Here is a 23,911-nt window from a genome sequence, read left to right as displayed (position 1 = left end):
GACAAAATGAAATTTAAATGCATTGGAGTTTTAAAAATATCATGTACTTCAACCGCTATACTTACATAAGAGTGATTTGTCGAAATTAATCAATACCTTTTTTTGTTGCAATATAAAGTAACTTTCATATATTTTTTCTTATTTTGATACAAACAATTAATAATAAATATTTCATCTACACTTTTTTATCCACAAATTACATGATAATATGTTTAAAAACTTAACATCATATGCAAAAAAAAAGTCTATTATGGAAGAGGACAAAGATATGAAAATAAGAAACGAAAGATAAAGCTATTATAAATTAGTGGATTTAATGTATAAATAATTCTAAAAATATAAAAGATACTTTGATACTCGTGGGTCACAAAAAATGATATCCAAATTTGATCTGCATGACTTCTTGATACGGATGTGATTTGGCGGATCGGATATCCGCTGTTTCAGGTTTGTTCGGATCATCTGCACACCCCCTATTAATAGTGGTTAGTCCCACTCCCTCCTACATCCCCATCTGCAAAAGTGAAGGTGAAAATTTGTAATAAACAAAAAGTAGTAAAACAAAAAACCATAAAAGCCCCGGGACTGAGGAAGATTGAATTGAATGACTATGAATTCAATTTCTGATGCCCCGGGCCCCCCTGGTATGATGCATTTTCCTCATCTTCCTCCACATTGGCTTCTGTCCTACACATTGGCAGGATATAAATGCACTGGTATACAGGAAGCACATATATTGATGTAATGTAGTCATACATTATTGTTGAAAATTATAGATATATATATATAATTCAAATATTAAAAAAATCGTTTAAAATATTGCTCATATTTTAATAAATAGATTTTTTTTGTCTTTCGCTTTGAAAATAATAATAACTTTTCGTCGTCAAAGACTTTACCGGTAGCAATTTCTTGAGGTCGACTGAGTAGTTGACTCGAGGGATCATTCTTGCTCAAGTCCATTGTGAAGAAATATGGCTCAAAATTCATGATGAAATAATCACGTGAAATAATCGGCGAGGAATCTCCTTCGTGATGCATCAAATCAGAAACCCTTTTTCCCCGTAAACTCATTTGTCTCCGACAAAAGGTCTGTAGTGTAAAATGCGTTCAGGATTGGTAGATTTCAATGCTTCTTCCCAATGTCTCGTTGCAGTAGCCAGTTTGGACTTTGCAGATTCTCAATAAATTCTCTTTTGCCCGAATTTTGGTCCCCTATTCCCAATACCTTGATTACCCTGGTTAGCGGACCTTCACGCACGCATTGGAATGTTGACTCGATTCGCAAAAGCGGATCAGTCATTTTGTGAACCATATTCGGATCCTCCGCTAATGCGAATATCCACACATATCTGGCTGCAATATGCAGTCGGGTCAATTAGATATTCGACTCGTATCCATTTTTAATTTTTTTAAAAAAAAGTATAAATCCAAAAAGTAAAATGAAATTTAGATGCATTAGAGTTTCAAAAATATCATGTGCCTAATTTGCTGAACTTTTTAATTTTGTTTTGTTGCAATATAAAGTAACTTTTATATCTTTTTTTCTTATTTTGATTCAAACAAATAATATTAAATATTTCGTCTACAATTTCTTTATCCACAGATTACACAACAATATGTTTGAAAACTTAACATCATATGCAAAGAAAGTTTATTTTGAAAGATGATATAGATGTGAAAATAAGAAACAAGAGATAAAATAATTATAAATTAGTGGATTTAATGTATCAACAATTCTTAAAATAAAAAAAAATACTATACGGATGGGATCAAATATTCATGGGTCACAAAAAATGATATCCGAACTCGACTCGCATAACTTCTTGATCCAGATGTGATTCGATCCACATATGATCTGAGGGATTGAATATTCGTTATTTTGCATAGGATCCAAATCAGATCACTGGATCCAAATCCGATCGGATTGTTTGGATAGGGTATTATTTGAAATATTTATTTGAAATAATTACTATAGCACTTTTTATGATGTAATGTATATGAAATAAAAAGGTGGTTGGTCGATAGCCCCACTTCCTCCTACACGCCCTTCCGCAAAGGGGTAGGTGAAATTTTGAGAAAAAAGAAAAAGGTTGAAAAACAAAAACACACAGTAAATTTGAGACAATGACTCAGGAGACAACCAACCAAAAAACTGCCATTCTTACTTTCGTAAGAAAATGTTGGCAAAAAAAATAAAAATAAGAATAACTAATGCATTCAATTTCTGATGTGCAGGGCCCCGGTATAATAGTTACCCCATCTTCCTGCACATTGGCTTCTGTCCTCGGCAGGATATGAATGCACTGATATACAGCAAAACATCTTTGGAAGCGCGTATATTCTTCTTTTTTTTTTTGAAAATTATATATATATATATATATATATATATATATATATATATTGTAAAATATTAATATTACGAATTAAAGTGACACATTGTACTAAAAAGATATAAAAGTAATATATCACTACTAATCGACTTAGAATGGAGGGCCTCTTTTTCTTTTTAACAAAAAAATGGAGGGCCTCTTTAAATCTTGCCAGATCCATGTTGATCAGTTTTGGACCAAACCTTGTTATATATATTAGTTTAAAAAAGTCTCCAAGTCTTATTACAAGTTAAAAAAAAAAAATATAGTGGGGGGAACATTTGAAGACTTGAACAAATTAATATTATTATTCGGCTACTAGGCGCTCATCAAAAACTTCCCGGGTATCTTGAGGCCGACTCAGTATCGAGCCCGATTCATTGACTAAAAGTAAGCCAGTGTAATCCATTGGAATTGAGGCCCAAAAGCAATGAGCCCATTTATTACATCACTTGGGCCATATCGCAACAAGGAAAACTGAAGCTTAATCTTTGGAATGCTAGTTTTTAGAGTTTCTTGTATAAAAATATTATGATTAATCTTTCGCACATTGCATTGTATATACTTTTATTATTAGATACATGATATATAATTTGAATTTAAATTTAAAACTCAGAATTTGCATATGTGTTGTGCATTCAACTGTAATAGCGTATACACTACTGTCAGTGTATATAAGATTTGCTCAAAATATTAATGTAGTAGTGTGATGTATATGAGATAGAAAGAAATTGAAAAATGTGTCTAGAAATTCCTTTTTTTTTTTTGGGGGGGGGGGTCAAAATTACCATTCCAAGCAAGGTTTAATTTTTCCTAATGAAAACTGGTTTTTAGGCTAATGCAATCACGTGCATGGTCCAATTTGATATTAGTTTAATAAAGCAATTAAGAAGCACTTCTTCTTCTCTACCTTTAGGGGAAAAAAAAAAAAAAAACCCCGAATGGAAAATGATGGCAGAATTTGAACAAAAGCACAATTCGATAGCTCAAACACCCAAATATTTGAACCTAAAATTATCCACCTTAGCCAATGCTATGTCATAACTCGATCAGGGCAATCTTGGGGTTAACATACATGAAGCTTGTACATAGGAACTACTCCCTAGACATGTTTTTCTTGCTCTTTTTTATTCTGTTAAATAATTTTTTCGCTTTTCTAATGATGTGGAACTATAATTAAAGTTAAGTGGCATGCAGATGTGACTCAAAAAAATAATAATAAAAGGAGCAGCCAGCAGATAGTTACCTTACTTCTACAAAGCTGCACCAATACAAGATTGATTGGTTCCCCGGTTGCATGTCTTGCTTTCTCAACCCTTAAGCAACAGCAATATCCATATTGATCTAGAACTGCAACTTCAATATAATATTTGGTTTAGGATTTCTTTTCGCCCCAAAAGTAGATAAAGAAGATCTTTGAACAAGAGATATTGAGACATTATTATGTTCTAGCTCGACTAAAAAAGTTAGTTGATTCTTGATCAGCAAACCTCGATGATGTCTATCGCCGAATTGAATTATTCTTTTGCTCATTTAGACCCTAATAGTAGTATTAGTAGAAGTAATAGTGAGATTTGGTGTATCTTTGTATGGATTGGATCCATCTTCTTTTTAGGTACTTTTTCAGAGTGGTTCATGCGAAAGTGCATCTATAGCCAACTTTTAAGTAATGAACCTATTCCAGCCCCCCACAATTTATTTATGGATAATATCAGAAACCTCCCTTAAGGTTTCTTCTAATATCACTTAGCACACTTAAAATTTTGAAGATATCACTTGACTTACCTCCCCTATTAATTACAAAAAGATTATATTAACTCTCACTTGATACATAATTCACATATCAAATAAACGTAACTCAAAAAAAATTTAAAAAAAAGAAACATAAGTCACTTCATTCTCTTTCTTCTTTCTCCAACATTCTCTCTTACACATTTTTTTTGATGATTATGCGATTTTTATTTGTAAATTATAGTAAATTGAATTTTGTTTATCTTTCACCTTTGTGATTGTGATAGAGTGGGGTAAGATTTTTTTTGTTTATTTTGAATTGATTTTTATAATGATCAGTACAATTTAAAGGATTGGACACGGATTGCGAAGAAGTTGGAAAAAAAATATAAGGATCATAAGAAATCAATTTTGAGCATATAGAATAAAATTGGTACTAGTGTATTTCTTTACAAATATCTTTTTTGTTTTTCATATTTGTACTTTTATGGACTATAGCATTGTGCCCTGGTAGTACTATTAGAGATTATTTTTTAGGTGATGGTTTTCTTGAAACAGACAAAGTAACTTACGAGCATTTTTATTTAGCGAGCAAAATGGTAGTTTAGGGTTTTTAACACAAATAAAAAAAAAAAGTAAAGGAGATTAAGTGATAATTTTAAAACTTTAGGAGTGCTATGTGATTTTAAGAGAAGCTTTGGGGGAGGTTTTTTATATTTTCCCTTTTATTTAAGTTCTAATTAAACGTGATTGATTGCATAAATAAAATGAGAGATAATGGAGTGGCGATAGAAAGAGAGGAATAGAACACCATGGAATGATTAGACTTGTCTATGATTTGAGGTCGTGTGTTCCTTCTTCCAAATTAAAAAAAGGCCGTATGTTCCTGAGCATGATTTTTGTACTGATCACTAACAGTATTTTAGATGTAGTTTGCACTTTAGTTAGACTTAATGTGTCGGCAAACCACTAGTTTTTTTTAGTATAAAACATTTATGTGTCCGCCTATATATATATGTATATATAGCTTTCCTAGTAGCAATCATCTTCATTTGGATTTCACTTGATTTGTTTTGTGCAACACACTCTAAGCCATGCCCAAATGTGTACAATCTTTCATCCCATGATGGCATTAACTAAAAAGAAGGAAAAGGAAGAGGGAAAGAAACGCCTTTACTCTCAGAATTGACCAGGATGAATTAAACGATAATAAACTAGACTTCTTGGTTGTATCGAATTCGAGTATTTGGATTTTGTAACCAACTCAACTCCATTCTAACCGTGGCAAATGTTATGATGCTTGCATGATCCTGATTTACGAGCAGTGCCCTTGAATTTGATCCCAAGGTACTAAATCTCAAGAAATACAAACAGATTTACTTTTACCTTCTTGTTATCTAGTCCTCACTTGGCTACAAACAGATGTGGAAGTACTTTCAAGTGTATTCTGCTACAATATCCACACTGAGGAATGGCCTAATTGTGCACCCCTTAGCGTACCTAGATATGATTTTGCGGGCACTGTCTGTGACAACAAGATCTATGTTGCTGGAGGGCACTCCGCGCTGGCTGGTGCCAGGGGCACTGCTGCCGCTGAAGTGTATGATCCCCTGACAGATAAATGGGCTCCCCTGCCTAACACGAACAGATTAAGGTGCAAATCTGTAGGTGTGACGTGGCGAGGGAAAGTCCACGTGGTCGGTGGATTCGTCCAATCGTATTACATAGATGGGTGCTCGGCTGAGGTGTACAATGTACAGAGTGGCAAGTGGGACCTTGTTTCTGGCCATCTGTTTGGCTCTGGGGATTGCCTGAGTGCATGGAAAGGTCATATTGAGTTCGACGACGGAAAACTCACTACATGGAACGTGGTTGAAGGGTCACAACTAAAAAGATTTCCATCTCCAGTTTCCACATATCTGAAATATGGTGGTGAAGAAGACTTCCAACCCATTCAAGGGCTGTACCTAACTATGGCACCAACTGGAAGTCATCTGTATTTCTTGGCTGGTTATAAGGTGCCAGGGGAATCATCAAGAACAATTTCAATGGTCCATTCAGTTGACACATCTGCAACAACAGCAACAGCAGATCATGCATGGAGGAGCTTTGAGCCAATTGAAGAAGAGGGAGTGAGGGAGCTTTGCAGCCATTGTCCAGCAGTCCAACTATCATAGATAGTTCATTTTGGTGTCCTTTAAGGCTTTGATTTTGCCTAGTGGATGCAATTTTCCAGGTTACTGAACAAGGGTTTCCTCTACTGTATGTTTAGTTACCTAATCAACCCAAAAAAATTAAAATAAAAAAAAAAAATCCTTACCTATCTCTCTACATTGAAAATGATCACGAGGGACATTTGATTTGAGATACTTTCTTCTTCGCAATTCCAACTCTGCACAATGCAGCCGAAATTTGTGACTGATATGTCATTCCAAAACAGGAACAGGATTAGCAATTTAAATCATGATTATGTCAGGTCTGGTTATTTACAAGCAATCCATTCATAGCCCCTGGATGGCATGTTCATTAAGTCAACCAATGATGCTGCCTCCTAAGGGCCTACTTTAGAGTAATCAAACAGTGTTCCCTCCCTGCCCTTGATTGTGTTTTTAGATGACTTTCTAAATCTGCCCCCCACCCCCCTTTCCACAAAAAAAAAAAAAAAAAAAAAAAAGATTAATTAAAACAATTTAATTAATCTTTTTTTTTTCCCTTTCTTCATTCAGTTGGGCCCTACAGTTTGAGATTAGGTGACACTAAATCAGTTTTTATTGCCCATGATTATCTCCTTTTCAACTAATAAGTATTTTAAATCATTTCACTAGCGATCAAGAACTCATGCCATTAACACAAAATGCTTCCCCTATGGACCCAAGTTGTCCCCATGAATGGTCTGCATGAAAGAATGGTCATACTGAATCAAATAGAAATCGCACAAAGACCCAACTCGTAAAAGGACTTTTACAACCTTCCAATGACCCAATCTATTTTCACTTTCTTTTACTTTCCTCCATGATCAAGTACCTCTTCTTTTGACCACATGCAAAAACTGAATCCTATGTTTCTGTCCCGTATGCTCTGATTTCACCCATTTGGTTTTTTGGACTTTTGACCATTCTTTCCAGAAAATTATGACCACATAAAATTTCGGCAAAATCAATCAAGCCCCCAAAAAGCAATGATATGATTATGATGTGAGAAAACTTGGCCCACAAAGACCAATCATAGTGTGACATGTTTTGGGCCAACATCTTTTCTACTATGTTTTTTTTTTAAGGCTTAATATTGGGCCAAGACAAGATTTGTGGCTTCTATTTAAATAGAGGAGAGGCCGAGTGCAATTCGAGCATCAATTCATCCTTTTCTCTTGCTCATGAAAAGTAGAGAAAGTATCTTCTTCTTCTAATCTCACTCAGTAGTAGGAGCCAAGAAAAGCGAAAAAAGGTCTTTCACGTGAACCCTTATGAGTTATGACCCATGAGCTCCGCCTCACCAGCCCCACCACCTGACCCAGCATTCACAGGTCCACACCCATCTGACACACACTCCCAAAACACAAGACAGAGTTAGCCCCCAATCGGAGCTACTGAAACAAACATTTTCCGTGCTTAGTCACTTATAGCATTGAAATTCTATGAGTATAAAAGCGTATGAAGCTACAATAAATGATGTATCCCATCAGTACTGCTATTTTTTAAAATTTTTATAAAAAAATATATTATAAAAATATGATGTATACGAGATAAAAAAAAATGATCCAAAAATATATTCACAAAGACGTAATTTTTTTTTTTAAAAAAAAGACAATCCAAATTAAGAATATATTTCATTTGTTGTACATAAAAGTCGCTCTATATTAAAAATTGATACGCGTAAATGACTGCATTTTGCATTTAAAAAAAAGGTATAAACACTAAGCAATGTCAAGTTTAATGCTTTTGTTGTCAAATTAGCCAACTTTTAAAGTTCAATTTCTACAATTTTTTTAAGGTGAGAGTAATTTTAGTTAATATTTAAAATTCTTATTCATTTATAGCAGTAAAAGGCAGAACATGATACTCAATCCATAACACATATCTAAAGATAACTTAAAGGCAGTTTTATTTGTTAAAAGCACGTCAAGTTGTTGAAAGCTTAAAAATAATTTTATTAAAATTATCTGTATTAAATGTGATTTTTTATAAGCCACTGCAATCTCAAACTGCGTCTAGAATTAGCATTTATCTGATTTTGTTTCTCCCAAATTGCAACGGATACCAACAGAAAGAGGTGGTTAAAGAATAAAGGGATAATTTCATTGACCTCTCTTGAGGTTTCGAAAATAACACTGACCTTTCCTCAACTGATTTTGGAGCCTATTGCTGATGTAACCTGGAATGAGTTTACTACTTTGCCCTTATGCATAAAAGGGTGATAAGAAACCAATTTCTGGAAAAATATAATTAGGTCATTAAATAAATGAACTAATTAATGATATTAACCGTAGTTTTATCTCTAATAAGCCAATGTAACTACATTTAAGAAATGGCATTAATTGATGCACCAATATGGAGCCACTTTTTGTGATTGGACATCACTTCAAAGAGCAACACAAGGAAAATATTATACGAAAACTTGGAGAAGATGGAAAAATGGAGGGAAAAGAAGGAAAAAAACATGGCTCCCCTCAAGTTAAAATATGCTGATTTGCATTAAGATTATTGACATGCTAACCACTCATGCTTTTGTATATGGTTGGCATTAGTGACAAACAATCAATGGTCATGAAATTTGGCTTTGTAATCCTCACCATCTACCTCATTCATCTAGGGCAGATGGTGTTTGAAACTATCTTGGATTGCATCGATAGTTATGTAATACTACAACTACTACAATTATAGCAAATTTGAACTAATGTTAAGTAACTTATGTCGCCTTACTAACTAGTTCAACTAATATTTTGTTGATTATTATCTCTTAGTAAAGGTACAGTAGTAGTCATCAAACAATAATAGTCATACATTTCTTCCAAATACAATCCAACTGACAAGTACTATTGGTTTACTTCTTACATAATCAGAAAAGACTTAAATGGTTGATACAATGTCGTAGCACTTTTATATTTGTTACTAGAGTTTATCCAATTGATATTATATTTTGGATGAATATAGATACAAGACCTAGTGTGATATTTATGATGAGTATCATGTTAACTATGGCCTTTGGTTGGTACAGCTTTGCCATTTTTTAGTACCTCAAAATTTGATAATCACACCAAAAATAAATTATTTCTTGAGTTGCTTGAGCCGTTTATATGCTTTTGAAAGAAACTTAAAATATGGCCATTGCACTAGCCATTTGTGCAAACTAACGCTTCAAGTTGTTGTTACTGTACTTTTTCTAATTGCTATTACACCTACTAGAATTTACTAATTATGTACGTCTCTTTTAATAGTTTTCATTATTTACTAATACAAGTTGTGGATAAGCAAAAAGGGTATATGTAGAACACAAATATCATCTCACTCCTCAAAATATTTTTTTAATGCTCATTTGGCTGATCATGTTACTACAACTATAAGTTCAAGGGAGGTTTATGTCATTTTCAAAACCTTAGGGGAGGTTAATGAAATTACTGGAAACCTCAGGGGATGTTTCTGAAATTATCCCAAGAATAAAAGAAGAAAACACAGTCTCCCACAAAACCGCTTCGGCCCTACTTTCCGCGGCCGCAAGCCCCTAACCACCCAGCAGAAGTCAGAGTCTCAGAGAAACCAATGGTCCCCACCCCACCCACACGCAACCCTCACGTGCAATTGCTGCTCATACGCACGCGGGCTTCCCGAGTTTCTTTTGACTCATCTGGAGCGTTGACTACGGGACTAAGCGATCCAACGGTCCAAGCCCGTTGATCTTTCCAGAGGATCTGGACCGCTCGATTGGGGGACAATCTCGAGAAATAAATGTCCCATTTGTTGGCGAAAACCTGAAAGGGCCGACATTTTTTAGAGCTGATGTATCGAGTAGGAGTAGGAATGAAGCTTTACGCTTTTATTCTTGACTTTCCTAATTTACCCCTTGTACAAGGACTAATACTACTACTACTAATATCGGGTGGGACCTCAATGCCACGTGGAGATGATGATTTGGATGTCTTGTTGACACGTGTATTAAAGAGCGTTTCTTGGCGACCAAAAGGGGAGGGATGATGACAATTGGTGAACAATTTATTAAGGCTCAAGAAAAGTACCAGCGCTCATATGATTATTATAATTGAAAAAATTTTATTATATTATTTATTGTTAACGTTTTATAATGTGACGATTATAAGTTAAAAAGCGACAGAAAATTTGTTTGAGAACACTAAAATTAATTTTTAAAAATAATGACATCCAAATAAATCCGTTAGTTTATTTTATTTTCTTTCTTTCTTTTTTTTTAGAATATTGTGTCCATATGAGTAATATAAATCATAAATGCACAAAAGAGTACAAGTTAGAACCTGTATGCATCAGTTTAGCCATTCTCTTATTTTATTTTTTATCAATTTAGTGGGGAAGCAGTTAAATGGATACAGAAATGTGAAAGAGATGGATGCAGCCGCTCTCACCATGATGAATGCTATTAGTTTAAATTTGAAAGTGGAAATTAGAGTGCCTATAAAGTGGAAATTGTATCGTACTAAGGTTTCATTTGAGGTCTCGATGGCTTGTAAAAAAAACACTTCTGATATAAGTACTTTTAAATTATCAAAAATTAAGATACTTAAGTTACGAAAAATTAATTACTAAACATCCTGTAAACACTTTTACTGCTCAAAAGCATTTTTTTTTTTCCTTCTCAAACGAGCCCTAAATTACAAATCGAATTACCATTTATTTGTTTAAACAAACAAACACTAAATCCAGCCGAGTAATAATAATATGCATCCTTCAAGGATTAGATCAATCAGCTCCAAACCATTATTGCTTGGTCAATGTAGACAAATACCATACCTGCAATAAAAGCCCTCAACCTGCCATGTCGGACGCCAAGTCATCTTGTCCAAGTAGGTGGGCACCAAAATTTGCTTTTGGCGAGCGGCTTAGTTGTAAGAGTCCTGCAATTCCAGGGACCACAATTTGCGCTGCATGTTGCATGTTTTATTATGGAGGCAGGCGCAGCTTAAATACTTTACCAACACTTTTGTTGTAGAAGCTCTACTGCTTACTAATGTGGTACTTCCGCCACTTTAGTACTTTCCTCTCCCCAAGTTCCTCAGATGTTGCTGAAATTTAGTATTGGACATTGGCAGATGGATTTAGGCCCATATGTTTCGCTTTTACTCCAATAATGCCCCCCCCCTCATCAACATCAACAAAAGTGCAGAGTACTTGGGTCTGGGGATGTTATTGTAATTCGACCTGACTAAGTAGGAGACAATAGACAAAAAGGGCAGTTATTGGGCTGGGCCCCTCAAGATTAACTTTGTTATTAGAAAAAGGTGTAGTAATGGAGCTGGCAGGGACCGTTGGTATAAGTAGTGGACCTATTCATCGGATGTAAAAGTGGTACTCTGGAGTTTGATTATTGATTGGGCCTTGGCGTCTTGCTTAATTAATTATTTTATTTTTTTCTCTCTTTTTCCTTTTTGGGTTTTTTTTTTCTTCTGGGTAAGGCGTCCTCTCATTTTCTCTGCTGCACTTTGGGAGCTGAAAATGAAATTGTTGGGGTTGAGTGGGTCAATTCCCAATCTTTGCTCTATATTTGCCCGAAACATGCTTCAGTAATTGGGTGCAAGAAAAGTTTATTAGTTTATCTTTTATGTCCATGTTGAAAATAATATTGCATCATTTCCTTTGGAGCCATTAGACTGTGTCTATTCGTGTAAGATTAGATCTGCAATTATTAGATTGACTGTTGGCTGACCTACAAGTACAGGACATCCCTACTTGGTTGCCACATACCAGAATTCTTCTCATACTTTGTGCAACGAATGGTAAACCTAGCCAGTAATGTTCTAAAAATCGGACCGTTAATTGAACCTGTGAAATGAAAGGGTCGAGGTTCAATCGGTCGGACCGGTTCAATCTTGGTTCAATGAATTTTTTTAAAAAATAAGTTATATAAATATATATGTACAAAATAAGACATGTAATGGACTAATTTAATACTTTACATGATGAAAAGTTTACTATTTTTGAATAACTTGGATTTTTAAAAATAAATTATTTATTTTTGAATTATAAGTTAAAATAAATAAATTTCATCTCAATTGCAATTATATCTACCAAAAAATCTTAAATCCAACCCAAAAATATCACAATATTTTGAAATTATACAAAATTCACGTCTATGAGAATTTAAACATTGTGAACTTAAATTTTAATTTACGTTTTGGGATTTAGAGATTGCAATTTAAAAAAAAAAGTTTGGAGTTCGAAAGAAATCAAGATAATCGAAAATAGAAATGCAAACTTGATAAGAAACAAAAAATGAGATAAAAATAAGTGGTTGTGGCATTAAATAATTTGGGTTAAAAAAATTCTTTTTTAACTTTTTTAATTTAATGGACAAAAATAAAATTAAAAGATGTAAGAAAACATCAATAAATTAAAAATAAAGATGTTTGATTAAAAAGGGAGTGACAAAAGAAAAAGGATAGAGAGAGAGAGTTGAAGATTAAAAAAAAAAAACCATGAGAGAATGAGATTTTGTAAGAAAAATGGAAAAAAGAAATATGAGTGTTTGTTTTATATAAATAAGTTATAAAAAAAATTAATAAGATGTGATAGTGCAACAATTACTATATTGGTCTTCTATTACAAAGATCATGAGTTCGAATCTTGAAAGCTATATTTTGCAAAATGTAAATAAAAAAAAAAAGAGAAAGAGAGAAAAACTCGAAAATCGGGAAAAAAAACAGTTCAATCCGGTTTTGACGGTTTCACGGTTGAACCGATTTTTGATCGATTTTCTAGCATGGTCAATCCTAACATAGAACCGGACCAGTGCCATGGCCGGTTCGCTGTTCAACCAGTTTGGCCCGATTTTCAAAACATTGCTACCAAGTCATTTTTACAAATGTTATTAGCTATTTTTTAGGGTGTTTTGAAATATTTTACTGTAACAATGTATATGAAAATTTTTTACTGTAGATGTTTTTAGTGATATTTTTGGATATATTTTTGTGATATATTTTAGGGTATTTTTAAAGTTTAAAAATTTTTGGAATATTTTTTTAAAAATTAACATTCCACCCACCTAGAGGTGCTATCGAGCCGAGTCGAGCTCGAGTAGCACCATACTCGAGCTCGAGCTCGATCAAAATTTGTGCTACTCGAGCTCGATCGAGTAAAAAAATTTGGACTCGAGCTCGACTCGATGAAATAAAACTAAACTCGAGCTCGAGTAAGCTCGAGTAAATATCAAGTCCGAGCTACTCGAGCTTGAGCTCAAGTTTTGAAATAAATCTATAATTTTTTTAAAAATATATAATATATAATATAATATAAATATATAATATAAATAAAATATGAAAGCTCGATTAATCTCGACGAGCACTCGAGTATTTATTTCTTGAGCTCGAACTCGACTCGTTAAATTTAACGAGTAGTTCGAGAGCTCGAGCTCGATTTTACCGAGATCGAGTCAAGCTTTTGATCAAGCTGCTCGCGAGTAGCTCGCGAGCAGCTTGACTTGCTAGCACCCCTACACCCACCACTATTACCCACTACCCTCACCATCCCCTCTCTCCCTCCTTCACTCTTCTCCCCGTCCTTCTTCCTCCCTTTCCTTTCTCTGCCCTTTCTCGTTACACCCTACCCCTACCTTTCCTTCCTCTCTCCAATCTAGTTGAGGCTAGGAGGAGGAGGTGGGCTATGGCGGGAAAGGGAAGAGAGGAGGAGGAAAGAGAAAGAGAAAGAGAAGTAAGATAGTGGGTGGGGGGTGATGGTGGTGGTGATAGATGAAACAAGAAAATAGTGTATATTTTATTTTTTAATATTTTTGTGTACTTGAAATTGTTTTTGATATATTGTATAGATATGTATTTTTTGAATTGTATTTGCTTGTGCATTATTATAGTATTATATACAAAAAACTTATTTTTTAAAAAATGGAGAAACCAAACAGAGTCATTTTTCCGAGAGTTTATAAGTGTGAAGTGAAGACGACAAACTCTAACTCTTGCAAGTTATGTGTTACGTAACCAGGTCACCAACTTTTGGGCTGCTGGCGATCATCAGGCGAGTGCGTAGTGCACTCGTTTGGTCCAGTGATAGTTCAGTCCCATCTGGATTACTCTTGGGTCTTCTTAGACCCGCTCCCTTCCCCTAATGTAGGACCAATATGTATGTGAAATAAAAAAATAAAAATTTTTTTTACGATTATAGATTTTTTTTTTGGTTGGAGGGAAGGGGGAGTTTAAAATTGACCAACTCAAACAAACCCAATATATTTCCATCATATCTATGAGTTTTTTCTATGTAGTAAGTATTGCAAATAATTTATATGTGCTTTGGATGTAATATACTCCCTCCGTCCCACTTTGATAGTTCCATTTTTTTTTCACACAGTTTAAGAAAAAGCAGTTAACTTTGTTGGAAAAATAAATTTAAATTGCTATTTTTCTAAAATACCCTCACATTAAATATGGTACAACTTTATGGGAATTTGAATTGATAGTAAAAAAAGAATCAACTCTCATTAAATGGGGTAAGTTTATAGTAACAACAACTTACATTGAATAAGGGTATTTCAGGAAAATTAAAGTACAACTACATTTTTCAATTGAAAAGTGGACTACAATTTGGGACAGACGAAAAAGGAAAACGGGACTATCAAAATGGGACGGAGGGAGTAATTCTTTCGAACAATCTCCTAATTTCATAAAATTTGAAGGGATTATTGTGTTAGTTGGGAATGATAATGCGAAACATTTGCAGAAATCTATTTCTAAAGGATTTGCATACTAAATGACATGCCTAACCTTAAGACAATTACACTTAGGAAATCAATTTGGAACTATAAAAATTGTAACTCATATTTAAAATGTTCAATGTTTTGAGAAAATGTAGTAAAACCAAAACAAATGCAAAATCCAAGAAAGAAATTGTCGTTTCAATTGAAAATATTCTTGTTTGTGAAGCTCGAACCATTTTAGTTTATAACATGGTTTCACATTAAAAGCATTAATTTAGTTTTGACTAGTGTTGTAAAAAGTCACGAGAAGTACAAATAGTCAAAATTTCACCCCACTTTTTGTTGGTTTATTTGAAATGATCTTTTTTTTGTTATTTATAAAATTGTTTCCGTACCAGAAGTTTTCTAAAATTAAAGACTTCACCTCTCAGATACTGAAATTCATCAATTATGGTAATTTTATTCATTTTAGATTAGCCATTGGACGCCCGGTTAGCCGGTACCACCACCTTATGCCTTATTTTGGTACAAAAGCAGCCCTGAGCAGAAAAAATGTGGAAAACTAGAAAGGGGAATGGGGGAGTTCCGGAACCTGTGCATGCGTGTCGAAAAAATTAGGAGGGAGCCCGCAGGTAACTACTTCTTGGAAAGTCCTAAGAATCCAATTAGGCCAATAAGGCACTACCTAACTAGAGGTCAAACTAGTGGAGTTTTATTTATGACACCTATGCCTTCAATTAAGGGAAGGGGTTCTTATTAGGTGGGGTTTTTGTATTTGGGAGGACAAAGTAGCTGAAATATTGCCAAAATAGAGTAGTTAATAGTAGTATATCAAATTAGTCCAGAAGTTAAGGCTTAAGTTCTTTAGGCTTGCCTGCCTCTGTAAAAGAAACGACGACTCATATGTCAAACAGTCAGCATTCAGCACACAAACGCAACAGTTATTCATTCTTTGTTTTTTTTTTGACATATCATAAATTCTATTTTACGTCTAATCTTATTCTTACTGTATACTGAAAAAAAGGGGGTCAATGAAGTCAATAGAAAATTTGGAGGGACTGAACTGTTACCGAATGAAAGGAATATATTTGCACCTTTGAGTGAAATTTCAAGAAATCCTGAATAGCGATCCACTCCAAAGAAATTCACTTAGATGCTTTCATATTTCCAAAGTATTCAACTTCTTTTTCACTGCACAGCTAAATGACTGAATGGAAGAACGATAAAACGCACAAACCGCAGCAGTATAGCACAAGCCTTCCTTACTCCTTATCTAACTTTTCTCTGTCCAAATCCCAAAGCTCTCTCTTCTTCAACATCTCTGTCTCAAGACTGAAGCAACAAATTTGTACCCTTTCCTCAGTCCTCACTCTCCTCAGCATTTTAACCACTGTTCTTGCTTCAAAAAGCATTTTCTAGTCAAGCTTCTCATTTAGTTCCCCATCTTTTTGAACTGCCATAACTGTCTTCTTGCATATGTTCTCTCAGTCTTTTGATCACCACATTATGTTTGTGATTGTTACCCTTTTTTCCTAGTTCTGAAATTTGGAGTTCTTAAAGGTGTAGAAAAAAGATGGGAGGAGGAGGAGCAGAAGAGGGAATGGGATGGTCACCAAATGGTGCACCACTTTACATACAAAAAGATGATCACTGGAGGCACTTTGATAACTCAGTCAATGCTGTGTCTTTTGGGTTTGTGGCCACTGCAATTCTCATCTCAATGTTTCTAGTAATGGCGATCTTTGAGAGGTTCCTCAGACCAACATCATCAGCTTTGACACCGTCTGCTGGGCGCAGACATCCTCATGACATCGAGTCCCATATTGGGTTTGCAGGAAAACTTTGTCATCCATCACCCAAAGTAAGTGCTTTTTAGCTGCTTGTGTTATTTATTGTTTTTGTCTTGTCTGGATACGATAAGTTTTCTACTAGCAGTCAAAGAATGACCATAACTTTGTGACTTCTTGGGATTTGATTGGAGTTGGTTGTGTGGGATTGCCTGGCAGTCTCAAGTATGGATGAAAGTTTGGATTTTGTCAGTTAATGCTTATTCGTGGTCTGGATTTTGTCAGTTTGTATTTCCGTAGATTATGGCCATCTCTGTTAATTTTGGGGGTTTGGCACTTCTCTTCCGCTAATTGGTTTCTTAGCCATTTTTCGCTTCTTTCATTCTTTTTCTGCTCTCCTTGTTTGTGCCCATTAAAAAACATTCCTTTCTTCCTTGTTTTTGTGTTTTCAGGTCTGTGTTCAGACCTGTTTCCACCATCATTTAGGTTTCTTTTAATTCAGGTTATCTTGAAGTTATTTGAAACTTTTCTATGAGAGCTCTTTTTCCTCGGGCAGTTTACAATAATCGTTTAGATGTCAATTTTTAGGCGTCTCTTTTTTCTTCATTGTCTAGTTCCTTTTGTCTTCTCCTTTTCCTTTTCTGGTTTAGGTTGCTTCTTCATCTAAATACACCTCAATCGCTATGATGATTGGATTGGATTGGTACCAATCCAATCATGTGCTATTGTTTAATTTGGAATGCCACTATAAATTTTGTGGAAATAACCTTCCGGCCTCTGTGTTGGGTGGACGGGGAGTTTGTAAGTTTATGGGATCAATACGGCGTCTTCTATCATATCAGAAGTCAGAACGTATGGATGGTGAATTTCCAAAATACATTTCCGCATTGTTGGAAAACTAATTACTTCCTCTGGGATGCAATACATTCCTAGAACCTGCAAGGATTCTCAGAGCTTATGCAAAAAAAAAAGTTTGGTGTCCTTTGGCCCTTGTTTCAGAAAAAAATGAATCCGGCTTCATATTGTCTTAGCCTCTGCGCATTTCAGCTAAAGAATTGGCAGAAGGAGGAAAAACTTCAAAGGCATAAAGTGAAAGGCTGCATTGACTGCTCTGGACAATTTTTACCATTTGAGATCCTTGACAGGTCTGCATGTGCATGTTCCTTAAGTTTGTATGCCCCAGAAAACACTCCCTCTGATTTGATATATTTTTTTGTCAATGGCCCATCAGTGAAGTTGTTAGCTGGTCGATTGCTACCCATTAATGAGATTTGGGACTTTATGCTGCATGAAGCTCCATCATTCTGGTCCATTTTTGGCCCACCACCTGTACTTAAATTCCACTTGGCCCGTCACCATTAATCTTGAAATTCATTCCATCTATGTTATTATCATTTAAAAAAAGGCATATCTGGCCATAAGCTTTTGAATTTCTATTCTTCTCTGATCTGTTTGTTTGTAAAGTTTTCATGTGCTTGGTTGTTTAACCAAATTCTTGTTCTATCCTGCAAACATTTTAGTAATAAAGAGTCGCATACCTAGATTGTGCTGGCTTCTCAGCATGGCATTTAATACCGAGCAAATTGTGTGGTTTATACTGTTTAGTGATTTTCTTTGCTAAATTGTATGGACAATGACGTGCTTGCAAATTCAAGCATTGTTGTCTGGTACAGTTTTTACCAGTTTCTGGTGAAATTCTTTCCCCACATTTACCTGCTTCCAATACCCTCAGGCTTCAACGGTAACAGAGGTAACATTTCGCCTGGATTTTATTGATCCCGAAACAAAAATGAGCATTCCAGCTTCTGTTTCCTCAGGTTTGCGTGACAATCTATGTTACTTGGGTCATAATTGGATGCTTATGCTTTTCTCTCCATGGTTGCATTTTTTACAAGAGCACGAATTTGCTCAGCATGCAGTTGCCCTTTTTCCAAGATTGCTTAGTGGAAGCAAATAGGAGTAGCCGAGGTTCTAACTATGATACACAGTTAATCAGATCATGATGGTCACCATCCTGCAGTGACCAAACTTTACCTGCACTCCACACTTTCCACTTTCCTTCATCATTTCGTAAAAACTTCCATCGGTCAAGTACCGATAGAGAGCTAGCTACCTTTTCAGTCCTCTTTTCAATGAACAAAATATGCTGCTTCTTTGATAAAAGCATGTTTCTATGTGCCATGCGTTTTGCAATTTACAACAGATTGTTCAGTAACTCCTATTTGGTATAAAATTATGGGATCATCTACCATGTGTATACCGCATTTGCGGTATCTCATGGGTCACACTCTTGTTTCTACGAATTGTGGTATACCACATTGTAGAATTTCTCATAAAATAATTGATGCCCTTTGTGAAATACACTCTTGGAAGTCCTTGTGACTCTTTTTGTCGAAATATTTCAGATGCCTACAAGTGCCAGAGAGGTGTCTGTTCTAATGCCTGGAGAAGACATGCCTACCTTTATAGCGCACCCAGCTCCTGTGCCTTGTCCTCCTGAGCGAATTCGATGGCCTTCTCATCAACATCATTCCTTTCCAAAGAGCGCCATGGACCCAAATTCAAGTACATCCTCAGGCTCAATGTGACAGCAACAAACTTCCAACAAAAAAAAAAGAAGAAAGGCTTCAAAGTTTCCATCTTTACTTTCACTTTGCAAGCAACTGGTGCAGCAGTCACGTGCACGAGTAAAAACTGTTGGTGAATATAAATCGTGCCTTTTTCCCTACAGGCTCTTCAAATGTTGTATATATCATTTAGGCACGAGCATCTGAAATTTCCTTATAAGAATGTGAGGGGGGGGGGGGGAGCATGCATATAATTCCATCTGTTGTCGATATGCTGCATCATCTTCAGAGTCCATTCAAAGCCTCCAGGTAGCGAGAACCATCGCTACTATCCATTGCAATAAGGAAGGTTAATTTCTTCACCTTGAGTTCACTTGGAGAGTGTTCTTTCTTGGGATGTCATCAATTTTCTCAAGCATGGACTTTGGGGATTGTTCTTCTACTTGCTATAGAAACTGGCTGGCTGAAAGTCATCAAAAAAGTGTACAAGACTGCCGTTATTTAGCTATTTAAGGTTGCAGCTTATGATGAGAATATTTACTTCTTTGGAATCTGATTTGGCGCGAGTATTGTACGCCACCCCCTCGGCTCCTTGCCCTAGTTTAGACCATGCTTTGAATCTAGTCCAGCTATCTCCATCCTCCTCTCTCAAGTCAAATGTGTATCCCCCTTTTCTCAAATGCCCTGCTAGCTGCTCAATGTGTAACGTAGTTTGAAAAAAGGATGGTTTTTTTTTTTTTTGGGTAATAAGGATGGTTACTCGTGATAAATGGTCTACGTGATTCTGAATTGATCTTGTTCCTTAAATATTATTCAGATTCCAATAATCGACCAATTTGAGCATTTGATATTGAATTGCAGTCTCTTTTGTGATCAATAGTACGTCATAATGCACAACATATAGGAGAGGGTTGGGTTGGGAAGTAAGAGGGAGGGATTGTAAGTTTAAGTTCAAGAACTCTTACTTAGAAAAGAATAATAATAAATAACACCTTGTATTCAGAAAAAAAAAAATTTGAACTATATTGAGCCCCTACAACCATTGATGGGCATGTTCATAAGTTTTGAACCCAATCACTTTAAGCAGCTCTTTTCAATTTACCATGATAACAAAAGTACCTTACTTAAAATCCCATATTATTCCATATGATTTGATGAACAAGATACAAACACAGCATTTAATATTCCATATTCAAACTACTAAATAAGGGAACTATTATAGACTAAACTCGACTAAACAACAACAACAATAATAATAAAATAAAAGGCCTTCATCAATGTTTGCAAGCACGCTGAATAATGGGACAGGACGTCATATTGCAACTTCCATTTCTTGCTGTTCATCCTGTCCAGACAAGGGGGCAGTTCTGAGAAGGAGTCCGGATATGTGGAAATGAATGGTTCTGATCGGGAGCCCATGTTTTTACGGGCTTCTATATCTCGTAGCCTAGTTTTCTACTGCAGAACAAAAGACAATACTAGTTTTTTGGGCTACTTTATTTAATAAACCGAGCAGACGCATATAGCTCCACTGTGCACCAGTTGCTCTTGAGTTTTCTTTCCACGAAAAAAGCAGGCTCTTAAAAAGTTATTCTATTTTCCTGTCTAATAAACCCTGTGTGCTGAAACATAAAGCAAACAATTTTTTTTTTAAAAAGAGATTCCTTAAAATCAAGTTCTATATCACTAAATATGGAGTCTTCCATTCTATACGTTTAGCAAACAGAATATAGTGAGGTTTGGAGTACACGATAACAAATGGTGCTGATCTGTAGGACTTTTAAATTTTTTTTATGTTAAAGTGTAGTAATTCAAGAAAGGATAATAACGTCAAAATTCTATATAATGCCTAGGACTGCAAACGAATCAAACCGCTTGCGAGCAATTCGAATTCGAACCCGACTCAAGCTCGGTCAATATCGAGGTCAAACTGATCAAGTCGAATTCGAGATCAAAGATATTCAACTCGTTAACTTGCGAATCGACTCGATTATATATATATCTTTTATTTTTTATTTTAATAATAAAATTACATAGATATATTCTTAATATTTTATTATTTGTTAAGAAAAATTATTATTTTATTTATTTTTTTAAAAATAAAATAATTATGTTTTCTTTTAAACTCGAGTTTGAGTTCGATCTTTATATTTTGAGTCCATCGAGCTCAAACTTCATAAAATTAAATTGAGATTCGATTCGATCTGCCTCGTTTGCACCCTAATAATGCCTACTTATTTTGGTGTGCTTGTCCCGCGGAATACAAAGAACCCGCTAATTAGGTAGAGAGATGAACGATGATTGGTAATGTTGAGACGATTGCAGGAATCCCACATAGTTGGGCGATAAAGGAAGTATACATTTGCTTATATTATAGGAGCTTAATGGCACTCTCCTGCGGTGCCTTCTATAAAAAGTAGCTTGGTCCTTTCAAAATTTTGAAAGGTCGGTAGAATAGCTACTCCCTCACTTTGGTTGAAAGTTCTATATTTTCCATTTTGGGATGTTGTAAAATATTTGTCATTTTACTTAAATCAAAGTTACTTTTATTAATCTCTTTTTCTAATATTATTCTCATCTTTGATTATGTTTTACATTAAATTCAAATTTAAATTTTGAATTTTTTAGAACAACTTTGGAAACAAACCTATTAATATCGCAGTCAAGTAATTATTTTTAAAAAATTGAAATCTCGAAATGCCACCAATAATTTGAGACATAGTGAGTATTTGTTTACAACTTATTGCATAAAACTTCAAAGGCGTTTCATAGCGGGCAAGTTCCTAAAGCTCAATTGGCAAAGAGGAGATGCACATGTCTTGTTTGCTTCCTTTCTTCTCGGATCAAATTATTGTTTCACGTCAAACAAGAAATCGAAGGTTCTATGACCCAACAACTTAACTGATAGAGATATTAGTTAAATGACCATGAAATTTTGATTCAGCTCTTGAGCCCCTCTCTTTCTCTTTCGTCCTTTTTCTCTCTCTTTCTCCCATAATTAAGAGAATGGATTGAAAGAAGAACCGCAAATAATCGAGAATAAACACAATAAAACAAAGTACTAACAACCAACAAAAAGGCAAAGATAGGAAGCAAATGTCCACTTTCTGTACCGGGAAAATTATATGCTTGAAATTGATGATCTAATCGACATAAAATAAAATTCCGTTCGTCCCATCAAATTTCATTCATCTTGTTGAGACCATGTCGGCCAAGAAAAAGACCCCAAAGACCAGTCCAAAAGAGCAGTTCACTTGTCGACTGCCTGCTGCAATATTGCCTGCCTGCCTGCAGGAGTAACTATCGTTATGATAACTGAACAGTTTTTACTTGATATAACAAGTTATTATACTTTTAACGATTATTTGATTACCTGTTGGATTATCCACTTAAATAGAATAATGCCTAAAAATAAGGAAGTAAGTTTCTCATCTAAAATAGTAAGTTAACCATAGTAATTTGTAACTTTTGTGTCTCAAAAGGTAAATTGGAATAACTATGAAACTTACTTTTAAAAAGATAAATTACTATTTTATATCGCAAACATACTTTTGAGAGAGTAAGTTTAGTTCAAATAATAATAAGTTTTTATACGTAAATAGTAATTCTTACTTATAACATAGTAAATTTGATTAATGACCAAAACTTACTAATTTATGGCACAAATGTACTATTTTGCTTAAAAAACTTATACCAAACCAATACTAGGAAGTTTATTTGAAATAACAATAAAATGTTTTATTAATAATTAAAACTTAGTGCCTTAGTTAGTAAGTACTCGTAATATACTTGTATAATACATGATTATATGTACAATTTAAATTTTTTTTGCATTTCTATATTTTAAAATACTATGAAAAATATTTTGACCTTTCACATAACCTTATAAAATAATAAAATTTTTTTCGTATTATAGTTTTGAATAAGTTTTGAAAAGTTTAAAAATTTGGATAATAATAACAATTCATCTTCCTAGTTATATATGGAATATCACTTATCTATGTAATTTCTATAAGTTAAAACCTATTAATATAATAAGATGATAAAGTTTTAATATATTGATTGTCTGGGACACAAGAAATAATAAGAAATAAACTTGTATTAATATAGACCTAACAAAATGAGAGAAATAGTGTAACAATTACTACAACAATAAAAATAATAGAATTAGTATAACAAAATTAGTATAATTTGGAATTTTTTTTCTCTGGAGATTGTTCACGAATATAAGATCCAACCACTAAACAAAATTCACATGCATATATAATCTATTATATAATTTAAATTAAATTTAGTTCATGTACAAAATGATCTTAAAATAATTAGCACACTACAATACCATATTATTTTAACAACAAAAATTTTTTTCCCAAAAGTCTCCAATATCCATGATATATGTATGAGAGATATTTTACCATATTTTTATCTCTTTTTTCCCATATTTGTATCTCATGTCTAATCATTGATGTTAATTTGAGGAAGAATATTTTTTATAATAAAATCATTTTGAATTTAATTAACAAGTTGAGATTTTTTTAAAAATAAAAGTGAAATATTTTGGGAACTTATTTTT

The 23,911-nt window shown here is 34.3% G+C and overlaps 2 protein-coding genes across 2 annotated transcripts; both read left to right on the top strand.

The window, feature by feature from the left end:
• Positions 1 to 610: 610 nt before the first annotated feature.
• On the top strand, positions 611 to 6,280 carry LOC113723887 (putative F-box/kelch-repeat protein At1g27420). The gene is made up of 2 exons (XM_072076742.1): positions 611 to 716; positions 5,526 to 6,280. Exons 1-2 carry the CDS (start codon positions 611 to 613, stop codon positions 6,278 to 6,280), a joined length of 861 nt encoding a protein of 286 aa, XP_071932843.1.
• Positions 6,281 to 16,188: 9,908 nt separating this feature from the next.
• On the top strand, positions 16,189 to 20,071 carry LOC113725950 (uncharacterized). The gene is made up of 2 exons (XM_027249408.2): positions 16,189 to 16,845; positions 19,177 to 20,071. Exons 1-2 carry the CDS (start codon positions 16,558 to 16,560, stop codon positions 19,357 to 19,359), a joined length of 471 nt encoding a protein of 156 aa, XP_027105209.1. The 5' UTR covers positions 16,189 to 16,557; the 3' UTR covers positions 19,360 to 20,071.
• The last annotated feature ends 3,840 nt before the right edge of the window (positions 20,072 to 23,911 follow it).

The sequence above is a fragment of the Coffea arabica genome, chromosome 2c (genome assembly GCF_036785885.1).
Source record: "Coffea arabica cultivar ET-39 chromosome 2c, Coffea Arabica ET-39 HiFi, whole genome shotgun sequence".
In the NCBI taxonomy this organism is placed as follows: domain Eukaryota; kingdom Viridiplantae; phylum Streptophyta; class Magnoliopsida; order Gentianales; family Rubiaceae; genus Coffea; species Coffea arabica.
Note: the sequence above shows the minus strand (reverse complement) of the source record. Positions and strands in the feature narration are given on the sequence as shown.

Coding starts and splice junctions, on each gene's coding strand:
- LOC113723887 (XM_072076742.1), top strand. CDS start 611: ATGAATTCAATTTCTGATGCCCCGGGCCCCCCTGGTATGATGCATTTT. Junction 717..5,525: donor GGCAGGATATAAATGCACTG/GTATACAGGAAG, acceptor GGCTACAAACAG/ATGTGGAAGTACTTTCAAGT.
- LOC113725950 (XM_027249408.2), top strand. CDS start 16,558: ATGGGAGGAGGAGGAGCAGAAGAGGGAATGGGATGGTCACCAAATGGT. Junction 16,846..19,176: donor TTTGTCATCCATCACCCAAA/GTAAGTGCTTTT, acceptor GAAATATTTCAG/ATGCCTACAAGTGCCAGAGA.